The sequence below is a fragment of the Coregonus clupeaformis genome, chromosome 10, assembly GCF_020615455.1.
Source record: "Coregonus clupeaformis isolate EN_2021a chromosome 10, ASM2061545v1, whole genome shotgun sequence".
In the NCBI taxonomy this organism is placed as follows: Eukaryota; Metazoa; Chordata; class Actinopteri; order Salmoniformes; family Salmonidae; genus Coregonus; species Coregonus clupeaformis.
The window spans coordinates 28622338-28635740 of NC_059201.1; the positions used below are offsets into that span (position 1 = coordinate 28622338).

The 13403-nt window shown below is 43.9% G+C and overlaps 1 protein-coding gene across 2 annotated transcripts in view; it reads left to right on the plus strand.

Annotated features, from left to right (window-relative positions):
• Positions 1 to 13403, plus strand: part of LOC121574959 (chemokine-like protein TAFA-1) — a 259847-nt gene that overhangs the window by 201585 nt on the left and 44859 nt on the right. For both annotated transcript variants that reach the window (XR_006002268.2, XM_041887665.2), the window contains exon 3: positions 9439 to 9579. Coding sequence is in view for 1 of the 2 variants with exons in the window: in XM_041887665.2 (XP_041743599.1) it covers positions 9439 to 9579 (141 nt within the window). In the remaining variant the exon portion in view is untranslated. The remainder of the gene's footprint in view (positions 1 to 9438; positions 9580 to 13403) is intronic.

Sequence of the window (13403 nt, forward strand, 5' to 3'; positions counted from 1 at the left end):
TACATGTACAGGGACAGCTGGGCCTCATCCACTTTGATGCTTCTGCCTCCTCAAACGAGTCATTAATATCTCCCATTTCCTTTCTTAATTTCTGATGCTAGCTGATTACCAGTCCACCCATTAAAGACCCAGATAACTGATGCTAGCTGATTACCAGTCCACCCATTAAAGACCCAGATAACTGATGCTAGCTGATTACCAGTCCACCTATTAAAGACCCAGATAACTGATGCTAGCTGATTACCAGTCCACCCATTAAAGACCCAGATAACTGATGCTAGCTGATTAACAGTCCACCCATTAAATACCCAGATAACTGATGCTAGCTGATTACCAGTCCACCCATTAAAGACCCAGCTAACTGATGCTAGCTGATTAACAGTCCACCCATTAAATACCCAGATAACTGATGCTAGCTGATTACCAGTCCACCCATTAAAGACCCAGCTAACTGATGCTAGCTGATTACCAGTCCACCCATTAAAGACCCAGATAACTGATGCTAGCTGATTACCAGTCCACCCATTAAAGACTCAGATATCTGATGCTAGCTGATTACCAGTCTACCCATTAAAGACCCAGATAACTGATGCTAGCTGATTACCAGTCCACCCATTAAAGACCCAGATAACTGATGCTAGCTGATTACCAGTCCACCCATTAAAGACCCAGATAACTGATGCTAGCTGATTACCAGTCCACCCATTAAAGACCCAGATAACTGATGCTAAAGACAGACTGGGCTGAACAGAATAGGGCTGTTTTGATGTCAGACTTATTTGTTAGAAATCAAAAGCACTTCACAATGAATGTACAGTATGTGTCCCATTCAAGAGTAAATACATTGTCTGAAAGGAAGGGTCTGTTCCATAATGCATGGCCTTACTCCACCATATTCCAGTGTGACTGAAAACAATCCACTTCAATGCTGTAGATAATGTGTCACGCCCTGGCTCTGGGGACTCTGAAATGTTGAGCCAGGGTGTGTAGTTTCTGTGTTATATTTTCTATGTTGATGTGCTAGATCGTTTAGATCTATGTTGGCCAGGGTGGTTCCCAATCAGAGGCAGCTGTATCTCGTTGTCTCTGATTGGGGACCATACTTAGGCAGCCTGTTTGGCACTAGTCGGTGTGGGATCTTGTTCCGTAAAGGTTTGTTTTGTGTAACCTAGGACCTCACGTATCGTTTGTTTGTTGTTTTGTGTCGTGTTAAGTACTTAATAAAATGTACGCTTATCACGCTGCGCCTTGGTCCGTATCTTCCGTTAACGATCGTGACATAATGGAACACTAGTGGTGCTTTAATAGATATGTTTTTAACAGAGAACAGATTAAGAAAATATTGTTTTAAGGTTCATAGTCGATAAACTTTAACGGTGGGGGGAATGAAAAACTCAATTTGATTTCCATCTCCACCTTCAAACACACTGCAAATGAACACTGCTCCCAGTTAGTTCCATAATTGAAAGCCACAAATTATGTTTAGTTCTTTATTTGGGGTATTTTCCCCTTATCGACTTATTGAAAGATAAAATCATTATAACCACACTCCTGAGATTGAGTCTTTCTGCCCATTTAAACTAAACTATTTGCTGTCAGGTAGTGAGAGACTCCCAAAGAAGAAAACCCCACACAGAGAAGAGGTAGAATGAAATGCTTCCTTTTTTTTTGTTAAAAATAAATGCACTGTTGGTTAAGGGCTGTAAGTAAGCATTTCACTGTAATGTCTGCACCTGTTGTATTCGGCGCATGTGACCAATACAATTTGATTTGATTTGATTTGAAGGAAGCTATCTTATCTGCCAAAACAAAAGACCCGCTCAAACTTGAAGGAAAATGGAAAGACACATCTTCCCTTGAGTGCATTGTGATTAAGATGTTGTGGGTTGAGAGGTCGTCTTTGAGTGATTTAGACTGAACTTCTCTGTTTGTGGTGTTTGTTGTTTCAGCGATACATTACGCCTTAATGGCCACTCTTGGAGTGAGAGTGAGAGTGAGAGTGAGAGTGAGAGAGAGAGGCAAACTCTGCACAGATTAGAGGCAGTTATCTCTGTACTGACATAGACACAAACACTGCTATTGTCTCGTTGTCTGAACTGGCCAGATTTAGTGCAAGGGGAGTTAGTAGACGGCAACCTCCCTGTCTCTCAAAGGGTAAAAACACAAGGCTCCTTCACTCACTTGCAAGTTTTCCCTTTGCCTGATGTTGTCATTGAGGAGACATACTGGAATCTACATATGGTATGTGTGGGAGTGCACAATATACAGTACATCATGAGCGCAAACACTTTCCAATCATACAGTACTACAGCTTTCAAACTTGTTTCTCTGTGCTTTTTAATGGTGAGCGGTTAATTTATTATTGTGAATAATGGCTCTGAGCTGTAAGCTTCCATTTCTCACCTCTTCTATCTCTTCATATTGAAGCGCTCTCTCATTAGTGGGGTTTTAATTGGCCGTTGGGCTAAGATGAAAACAATGAAGCATCGATTTCCTTAAACATAATCACCTAATCGCGTTGTCTAATGACTGCAGTCACTGTGGGGTCCGAGGGGATGCTCTCGTCGATGCCCTTCACCTCATCCACCCAAAGGGTAGAGAGCAGAACCACCTACTCCATTTTACCTGTTTGGATTAACCCTTTTAGCTGGGTAACAGCCTGTGAATGGTCCATCCATCAAACACACACGCACGCGTGCATGCACACACGTTACATGTACACTGAATGAATAAAACATTAAGAACATAATATTGAGTTGCACCCCCTTTTGCCCTCAGAACAGCCTCAATTCATCGGGGCATGGACTCTACAAGGTGTTGAAAGCATTTCACAGGGATGCAAGCCCATGTTTACGCCAATGCTTCCCACAGTTGTGTGAAGTTGGTTGGAAATCCTTTGGGTGGTGGAACATTCTTGATAAACAAGGGAAACTGTTTGAGTGTGAAAAACCAAGCAGCGTTGCAGTTCTTGACACAAACCGGTGTGCCTGGCACCTACTACCATACCCCGTTCAAAGGCACTTAAATCTTTTGCCTTGCCCATTCACCCTCTGAATGGCACACGTACACAATCCATGTCTCAATTGTCTCAAGGCTTAAAAATCCTTCTTTAACCTGTCTCCTCCCCTTCATCTACATGATTGAAGTGGATTTAAAGCTGCAATATGTAACTTTTTGGGCAACCCGACCAAATTCACATAGAAAAGTGTGTTATAGATCTGTCATTCTCATTGAAAGCAAGTCTATGAAGCAGTATATCTGTTCTATGTGCGATATTTCTATGCTTCCCGTTATTGCATCTTTTACTTTCGTTTTTGTACACCAGCTTCAAACAGCTGAAAATACAATATTTTTGGTTATGGAAAATACATTTCACAACAGTTTAGATGGTACAATGATTCTCTACAGTATACTTGCTTGTTTTGTCACGTAAACTAAAATCAGGATAACTATTTGAATTTTTGCAACCAGGAAATGTAGTGATTTCTGCATAGTGCATCTTTAGCAAGTGACATCAATAAGGGATCATAGCTTTCACCTGGATTCACCTGGTCAGTCTACGTCATGGAAAGAGTAGGTGTTCTTAATGTTTTATACACCCAGTTTACATTCACATACACAGAGAGACAAATACACACACACACACACACACACACACACACACAGGCCAGGCGCACACACAGGCATGCATGTACACACAAACAGGGTAATAGACAGGTATTTGCCCCGTGCTGACATGGTCCAAATGAGCTTAGGTGTGAGTGGACAGCATAATGTACTATCCAAGTGGCCATTTGTCCTCTGAGTATCTCTCTCCTCCGGCCCCATGGTGTCAGAGCAGTCCCATTTTACTGCTCTCATTCTCTGTCTGCACAGATGGTACTGAGTAAACTGCTCTAATGTCAACCTGGCTGATAGCTGGACAAAGAGCTCCTTACCTGACCCCAGGATCTGGAGCTAAATAACACACACATACACACACACACACACACATGCACACAGACAAACTCATACACACAAGCACACAAACACACACACACACAAGTGCCATGTTTTGATCAAGTATCCCATATGGGAGTCAGATAGAAGAGTTTGGAAGATATCATAGTCTTTGAATATCCTTTGAAATGCTGTTCATACATGGTCATCACAGGGCTTTACATTTCTTATGGACAGAACAGCTGATTCCTCATGGCAATGCGTTTTCAGCATTAAGGAGTCTGATGGAATCATTGTGGTTTAGACCAACCGATAAAAGGCCAGGGGGTTAGATAAATATTCTTTAGGTAGACAGGACTTGAAAGTGTGCATTTTGTGAGGTCTGCCTCTACCACAGACTTGAAAGCATGTCTCCAGGCAGGAAACTAACAGTAAAATATTCAACTAGTCCAGCATATTGTGGGTTTTGCGGTTTAAATATAGCGCACTCAAGGGATTCTTTCCTCACTTCTATGGTTTGTGTTCTGTCTCATGGCCAGGTATATCAACACCTAAGCTTGTGGAGAGTGACATTAATACTGCAGGACAGCGGCGGCCAACATGACTGCAAATGTTCTCCTTTTAATCCCAGTCCCCACTGCCTGTGGTCTGGGCATGGCAGCCCTTGATGAACATGTGAGCAGGAAAGTGTTACCAAACCTGTCCATCCCAGTGAGAGCTCAGCTCAGATCTTTTTTTCAGACATTTACAGAGCCTGCCTTCAATAAAAGAAGATAACGATTTTACCACCATGTTAAAAATGCAACGCCAGCATAAAGAAAATCACACTGCTACATAATAGGAAGTGTTCTTTGGCTCCCGTTTACCTCTACTCTCTCTCCATTTATCCCTTTCTCCTCTCCTCTGTGTCCTCGGATGAGCTCCAGTTTAACTGTTGGACGGTGGTGTCTGTGGCGATGGCTGTCGCAGGAAGATAAAGAGGAGAGGGCCACACGGTGATGGAGGGCCCCTCTCCTGCATCTCCTCTGGCTGCATTAGCCCACCACTTTATAATTGTGTGAAAGGGGCATTCCCAGTGTCTCTGTCATTACTCAACGGCCCAGTCGCGGGCTCTGTCAGGCCCCTGCCCTCTCCCTCTGTCTCCATCCCCCTATCCCTCTGTCCTCCTCTCTCCATTCTAGGCTCCATCAGCCCCTCACTCCCCAGGGCAATCCCTATTGTTAATTGGACCCACCAGTGACATTGGGATGTTTCTCCTCCTCTTTCAGAATTGTTATGACACTCTCTTTTGTCAGAATGAGGTCCATTGGGCTGCAGTTGTTGTGAATGATATCACCTCTGCAGGATAGCCATTGTGAGTGGAGTGAGTGGAGGCTGGTTTAACCCAGTCGGCCTGGTTAAGACCTGTTGTGTGTAGTCATAATGAGACTTAGAGGAGCGTAATTGCTCTGTATCTCCAGGCCTTCACTCCTGAACCCCAGGAGCATGTCTCACCTACTGGAACATATGAATATCATATGCAGGATCTCAGGGATGCAAAGAGAGATACATTAGCATAATTTCCTTATCATCAGGGAGTGATTTGTATGGAGTGAGGAACACCCTGAGAGTGAAATTTGAATAATCGAACTGCCTCTAGGGGCAATTTGCAACGCATGCTGTGGTGAAGAGGATAACATAGTAATTGCATGTTATGTGCCTTACATTTATAATGATGTGAAATGTATCATTTTTCAGCCGGATTTCTACCATTTACATGTCGTACATGATGATATGAACTCATGATTTAGTTAAGTTCAGGTTGTTAAAAACAACATAAATGTTCTTAACCTCAAATAATTTTAAAAGATACAATATTTAACCATAGAAGCGAATTAAAAGAAGCACAGTGGTCTTACAGTTGAAGTCGGAAGTTTACATACACTTAGGTTGGAGTCATTAAAACTTGTTTTTCAACCACTTCACAAATTTCTTATTAATAAACTATAGTTTTGGCAAGTCGGTTAGGACATCTACTTTGTGCATGACACAAGTAATTTTCCAACAATTGTTCACAGACAGATCATTTCACTTATTGTATCACAATTCCAGTGGGTCAGAAGTTTACATACACTAAGTTGACTGTGCCTTTAAACAGCTTGGAAAATTCTAGAAAATTGTAGACCTCCACAAGTCTGGTTCATCCTTGGGAGCAATTTCCAAACGCCTGAAGGTACCACGTTCATCTGTACAAACAATAATACGCAAGTATAAACACCATGGGACCACGCAGCCATCATACCGCTCAGGAAGGAGACATGTTCTGTCTCCTAGAAATGAACGTACTTTGGTGCGCAAACTGCAAATCAATCCCAGAACAACAGCAAAGGACCTTGTGAAGATGCTGGAGAAAACAGGTACAAAAGTATCTATATCCACAGTAACACAAGTCCTACATCGACATAACCTGAAAGACTGCTCAGCAAGGAAGAAGCCACTTCTCCAAAACCGCCATAAAAAAGCCAGACTACGGTTTGCAACTGCACATGGGGACAAAGATCGTACTTGTTGGAGAAATGTCCTCTGGTCTGATGAAACAAAAATATAACTGTTTGGCCATAATGACCATCGTTATGTTTGGAGGAAAAAGGGGTTGCTTGCAAGCCGAAGAAAACCATCCCAACCGTGAAGCACGGGGGTGGCAGCATCATGCTGTGGGGGTGCTTTGCTGCAGGAGGGACTGGTGCACTTCACAAAATAGATGGCATCATGAGGAAGGAAAATGATGTGGATATATTGAAGCAACATCTCAAGACATCAGTCAGGAAGTTAAAGCTTGGTCGCAAATGGGTCTTCCAAATGGACGATGACCCGAAGCATACTTCCAAAGTTGTGGCAAAATGGCTTAAGGACAACAAAGTTAAGGTATTGGAGTGGCCATCACAAAGCCCTGACCTCAATCCTATACAAAATGTGTGGGCAGAACTGAAAAAGCATGTGCGAACAGGGAGGCCTACAAACCTGACTCAGTTACACCAGCTCTGTCAGGAGGAATGGGCCAAAATTCACCCAACTTATTGTCGGAAGCTTGTGGAAGGCTACCCAAAACATTTGACCCAAGTTAAACAATTTAAAGGCAATGCTACCAAATACTAATTGAGTGTATGTAAACTTCTGACCCACTGGGAATGATATGAAAGAAGTAAAAGCTGAAATAAATAATTATCTCTACTATTATTCAGACATTTCACATTCTTAAAATAACTAACCTAAAACAAGGATTTTTTACTAGGATTAAATGTCAGGAATTGTGAAAAACTGAGTTTAAATGTATTTGGCTAAGGTGTATGTAAACTTCCGACTTCTACTGTATTTAGTACAATGTATATTTATAGTGCACTGTTACATTTACATTTACATCATTTAGCAGACGCTCTTATCCAGAGCGACTTACAAATTGGTGCATTCACCTTATACATGTAGCCAGTGGGATAACCACTTTACAATATGTTATTTATTTATTTATTAATTTTTTTTTGGGGGGGGGGGGGTAGAAGGATTACTTTATCCTATCCCAGCTATTCCTTAAAGAGGTGGGGTTTCAAGTGTCTCCGGAAGGTGGTGAGTGACTCCGCCGTCCTGGCGTCGTGAGGGAGCTTGTTCCACCATTGGGGTGCCAGAGCAGCGAACAGTTTTGACTGGGCTGAGCGGGAACTGTGCTTCTGCAGAGGTAGGGGGGCCAGCAGGCCAGAGGTGGATGAACGCAATGCCCTCGTTTGGGTGTAGGGACTGATCAGAGCCTGAAGGTACGGAGGTGCCGTTCCCCTCACAGCTCCGTAGGCAAGCACCATGGTCTTGTAGCAGATGCGAGCTTCAACTGGAAGCCAGTGGAGTGTGCGGAGGAGCGGGGTGACGTGAGAGAACTTGGGAAGGTTGAACACCAGACGGGCTGTGGCATTCTGGATGAGTTGTAGGGGTTTAATGGCACAGGCAGGGAGCCCAGCCAACAGCGAGTTGCAGTAATCCAGACGGGAGATGACAAGTGCCTGGATTAGGACCTGTGCCGCTTCCTGTGTAAGGCAGGGTCGTACTCTCCGAATGCTGTAGAGCATGATCCTACAGGATCGGGTCACCGCCTTGATGTTAGCGGAGAACGACAGGGTGTTGTCCAGGGTCACGCCAAGGCTCTTCGCACTCTGGGAGGAGGACACAACGGAGTTATCAACCGTGATGGCAAGATCATGGAACGGGCAGTCCTTCCCCGGGAGGAAGAGCAGCTCCGTCTTGCCGAGGTTCAGCTTGAGGTGGTGATCCGTCATCCACACTGATATGTCTGCCAGACATGCAGAGATGCGATTCGCCACCTGGTTATCAGAAGGGGGAAAGGAGAAGATTAGTTGTGTGTCGTCAGCGTAGCAATGATAGGAGAGGCCATGTGAGGATATGACAGAGCCAAGTGACTTGGTGTATAGCGAGAATAGGAGAGGGCCTAGAACTGAGCCCTGGGGGACACCAGTGTGAGAGCACGTGGTGCGGAGACAGATTCTTGCCACGCCACTTGGTAGGAGCGACCTGTCAGGTAGGACGCAATCCAAGAGTGAGCCGCGCCGGAGATGCCCAAATCGAAGAGGGTGGAGAGGAGGATCTGATGGTTCACAGTATCAAAGGCAGCAGACAGGTCTAGAAGGACAAGAGCAGAGGAGAGAGAGTTAGCTTTAGCAGTGCGGAGAGCCTCCGTGACACAGAGAAGAGCAGTCTCAGTTGAATGACCAGTCTTGAAACCTGACTGGTTTGGATCAAGAAGGTCATTCTGAGAGAGATAGCAAGAGAGTTGGCTAAAGACGGCACGCTCAAGAGTTTTGGAGAGAAATGAAAGAAGGGATACTGGTCTGTAGTTGTTGACATCGGAGGGATCGAGTGTAGGTTTTTTGAGAAGGGGTGCAACTCTCGCTCTCTTGAAGACAGAAGGGACATTGCCAGCGGTCAAGGATGAGTTGATGAGCGAGGTGAGGTAAGGGAGAAGGTCTCCGGAAATGGTCTGGAGAAGAGAGGAGGGGATAGGGTCAAGTGGGCAGGTTGTTGGGCGGCCGGCCGTCACAAGTCGCAAGATTTCATCTGGAGAGAGAGGGGAGAAAGAAGTCAAAGCATAGGGTAGGGTAGTGTGAGCAGGACCAGCAGTGTAATTTGACTTAACAAACGAGGATCGGATGTCGTCAACCTGCTTTTCAAAATAGTTGACGAAGTCATCCACAGAGAGGGGGGGGGGATTCAGCAGGGAGGAGAAGGTATGGCCCACTGTTGATCATTTATTCAAATATTGAATTCACAGCAGGGATTTATTTCATTTCTAGCATACCATTTTCTACCCTCCGCATATACCAATTCATAATCCAACATGAATCCTACTCTCGACGTTCTAGTGTACTGTATGCTCCACGGAAATTATCCAATCAAATTCTTCAGCTCCCCTGCGGTAGGCTAACCATGTGTCCGTCTGTCCCTCTGCCCGTGTGTCCTTAGAAGGAGGTACGTGTGAGGTGATCGCAGCCCACCGGTGCTGTAATAAGAACCGTATCGAAGAGCGCTCCCAGACCGTCAAGTGCTCCTGTCTACCGGGAAAAGTGGCCGGGACGACACGCAACAAACCCTCTTGTGTGGACGGTAAGGACATCTTCATAGCATGTTATTCACTTTCACCAATAGATATGCTTCGTTTGACTAAATACTGTATGTCATATGTGCTGTATCCATCCTTGGCTTAATAGTCAGATGCTTTATTCTAAAAAGGATTAGCTCACTAAATGTAGTGTAGAGGTACTTTTCTTTACAGTAGTTTATAACTTTGTAATTATTATATTACTTTTGAGAGAGACATCCACATGCTGAGGTGTTTCAACTCTTTTCTTCCTAATACGGCTCATTTCTGCATGACTCTCTTCTGTCTTAGTGAAGTCAATTAAGATAATTAAGCACTCTTAGTTGGAGACTAAGTTGAATCTGGGTATGTGCTGCAAAGGATTGTGGGAGACAAGCAATACCTCAGGTGCTCTGTTGAGCACCTGGGAATGGCCCATGTTGCACATGGCATGGTCCAAGGCAGCTTAGGTTCATAAATTAATAAATAAAAAACACAACTCTGGGACCCCCTGGGCTTATACACCTGAAACGCCTAACTGAGGAAAAGAATCAACGCGGTTACAGGGAAATAGAGAGCACAGGCAGTCACAAGCCCAGTGAGATAGAACAGAACAGAGAGCCCAGCTCCTTCACGCCTTCAGAATTCATTTATCCTGATGCAGTCTTTATTGTTTCACCTCAAACTCCTCAAAGATGAAAGTAATCTAGGCTGGCCTCACAAAGGAACGACACCGAGACGTCTTCATTATGAATGACATTACAATGACGGGGCGTACGTCTGCCCTCTTCAATCTCTTTCATAGGCTTGGTTAGCTCCATCTGACATCTTGATCAGTTCTGGAGTATGAATTAGATATGAGCCTTGAGACAGAAAACTAAGCGAATTCATCCTTAAAACCAACTGTATAAACTTTTAAGGCTAAGGACTCCGAACTTGGTTGACTCACCCAACTTAAGAAAGCATGTTCAGTGCATTTCACAAAGTGGAAACCCTTCTGAACTAAACATTTAAAGAGTTATAACCTTGAAAACAGCAGTGCAGTTTTTCCAGCAGACAGTTTTGTCCCCACACAGACTAGAAAGCCAGCCAAACAATGTCTCCTCCACTCTACCATGAAAACATGTTTTAACCATGGCCCTCTGGAAAATTGTTTGTTTATGTTAACTAAACATGGCCTCCACATAACAAAAAACCTTACAAGCTTTATTCACGAGGGAATTGTATCTGACATGGTCAGAGATAGAATGCAATATGTTAGACTGATTTATATATTTACACTGCCTTGATGTTATCAGTTGATAGGATCCAGATAGGAGGGGATGGAGAGGATGGGAAGTGAGGTGGTGGGGAAGGGAGAATGAATAGATAGGACAGGGGGATAGTGGAGAGGATGGAGAGGAGGGAAGGGAGGGAAGGAGGGTTGGGAGATGTTCACACTTCATGCCTCTGTGCTCCTGGCTCCTGCAGTGAGGGAAGAATCCCTGTACCTGTTACTGTATTGATTAACAACCTGTTATAAAGAGAATGGGGATGAAAATGGAAATGACAAGTCACTGAGCAGCAATGTTCCAGCAGTGAGCACCACTGAAGGAGAGGGACAGAAAGAGAGAAAACGAGGGAGAGAGAGAGAGAAAACGAGGGAGAGAGAGAGAGAACGTTTTCTGTTGTTTGTTCAACTCTGTGAGGGCGAGGGTTTATAGGCCTGTGTAGTCAGTGTTCTGTGACTATCCCCTCAGCGGTGGGGTGGGGTGCACTAGCCTAGCTGGCCCAGATGGAACTCATCCCCAGGTCTCCCGTTATTAATGCTTAATCTACAATGAGAAATGATGCTGCTACCCAGGCTGGCTCAATTCGCCCTCAAGGGGATACCTGCCGTGATTATTCCATACACATACACTGGACACAAACACACACAAACACACACGTACACATATGAACACAGATACGCACGCACACACACACTAAGCTTCCCTTCACATGCACCAAGTCCTGTACTGTATGAGTAGCAAGATGTACCCTTCTTTCATCAGATGAAGTCATTCAGACAGAATCCTGGGTGTATTAACTGTCATTAGCATCAAACCATCAAACCTTTAAACCCCTAAACAGAGAAAAGGGACTGCATAAAGATAAAACAGATCCAATGACATTGTTTTGTATGTAATGTTTACTCCTTTGTAGATATTAGGATTCAGTATCTGTGTGTGATGCTTCCTCTGGAATTGGTAACTGATTGGGTTATTTATTAATGCATGGGAATGTGGTACTTGTGTTGGAGGATGGCGCCAAACACAGTCAGTGGGGGAGTGCTGTCAGCTTTTCCCAGCATGTGAATTGATTATTAGCATTGACAAAGAGAACTACGTCCCAGTTATGTCAGGGCCAACAAGGGTCTTAGTTAGGAACATCCATTTTAACAAGTCAAACGCTGTGGCTTATTTCTCACAGACCCTGCTAGGCCAATCAAATATGCTCAGATTAGATGCCTGTCACTGCACCGCTGCCTTTATCCTGCTCTGAGATATGCAAGCGCACAAGCACTGTACACACACATTTTGTACACACACGCGCACAAACGCGCACACACGTGCACACACACACAGACAAAATGCTATTTGCACCCCCTCTGCCACATAGACACTCACATACTATGTATATTGTATCAGTGATGATCTCTTGACACAAGCAAAACACACACACACACACTTTCTCTCATACACACACATGCAGCATACACACACATTTATTTTCCCTCTGGAGCATATTTAGCGTGGTGCTAGCCACTGATGGGGAATGAACCCTCGTGTTTGGCTGCGGGCGGTTAATGCTGAGCATGACAGGTTGACATGGTACATTTGAGAAATGAATGGGGGGGGGGGAAACCACACATGGACGCTAGCTACTTCAAGGGTAGAAAGAGATGCCTGATCCTCCACATACTCTGCTGATCAAAGGAACCATCTCAATAAAGCCAGCTACAGAGTATCAAAAGCACTCTGAATAAACAGAGTAGTTTGATAAAGCCCTTCAGAATATATTGTCTTTCCAAACATACTGTATGCAAGGCCATTGCCATGATTAGTAATATAAATGTTTCAAAGAGAAAACACTTAATTATATCTGGAGATGTGACATGCTACATATTTCATAATACAGTGCAGTAGTATCATCCTGAAGTGCAGGAATAAATCAGTCACGTTGCATTTACAGCAACTGGTATTTTTCTATAACATGGGTGCTGTACATGGAACACACCGATGAGACTATTCAGAGGACATCTATTCTTTATACACACAATTGTGCTGGCTGTGTGTCTGTGTGGATGCATTAAAACAGGCCTGGCTTACAATGATTACCTTGCCTCAAGGTTGACAGTGCAAAGTCTAAATCCTATGACATCTAAAGAAAGTCACACAAAATGAACTTCAAATCCAATTATTGGAAGACCTCTGTCCTTCCCAGTATGGCTCACTCAGATACAGTGCTTTGAGAAAGTATTCACACCCCTTGACTTCTTGTTTTCAGCCTGAATTTAAAATGGACTAAATTGAAATTTTCCCCCACTGATCTACACACAATCCCCCAGTATGTCAAAGTGGAATTTAGTATTTTTGATGTTTTAAAATTAATTAAAAATGAAAAGCTGAAATGACTTGAGTCAATAAGTAAGTATTCAACCCCTTTGTTGTGGCAACCCTAAATAAGTTCAGGAGTAAAAATGTGCTTAACAAGTCACATAACAAGTTGCATGGCCTCACTCTGTGTGCAATAATAGTGTCACGATTCAGACAGACGACCAGAGGACCACAATTGCGTCACACCAGAAAGTTTATTAAACTTAAGGGAA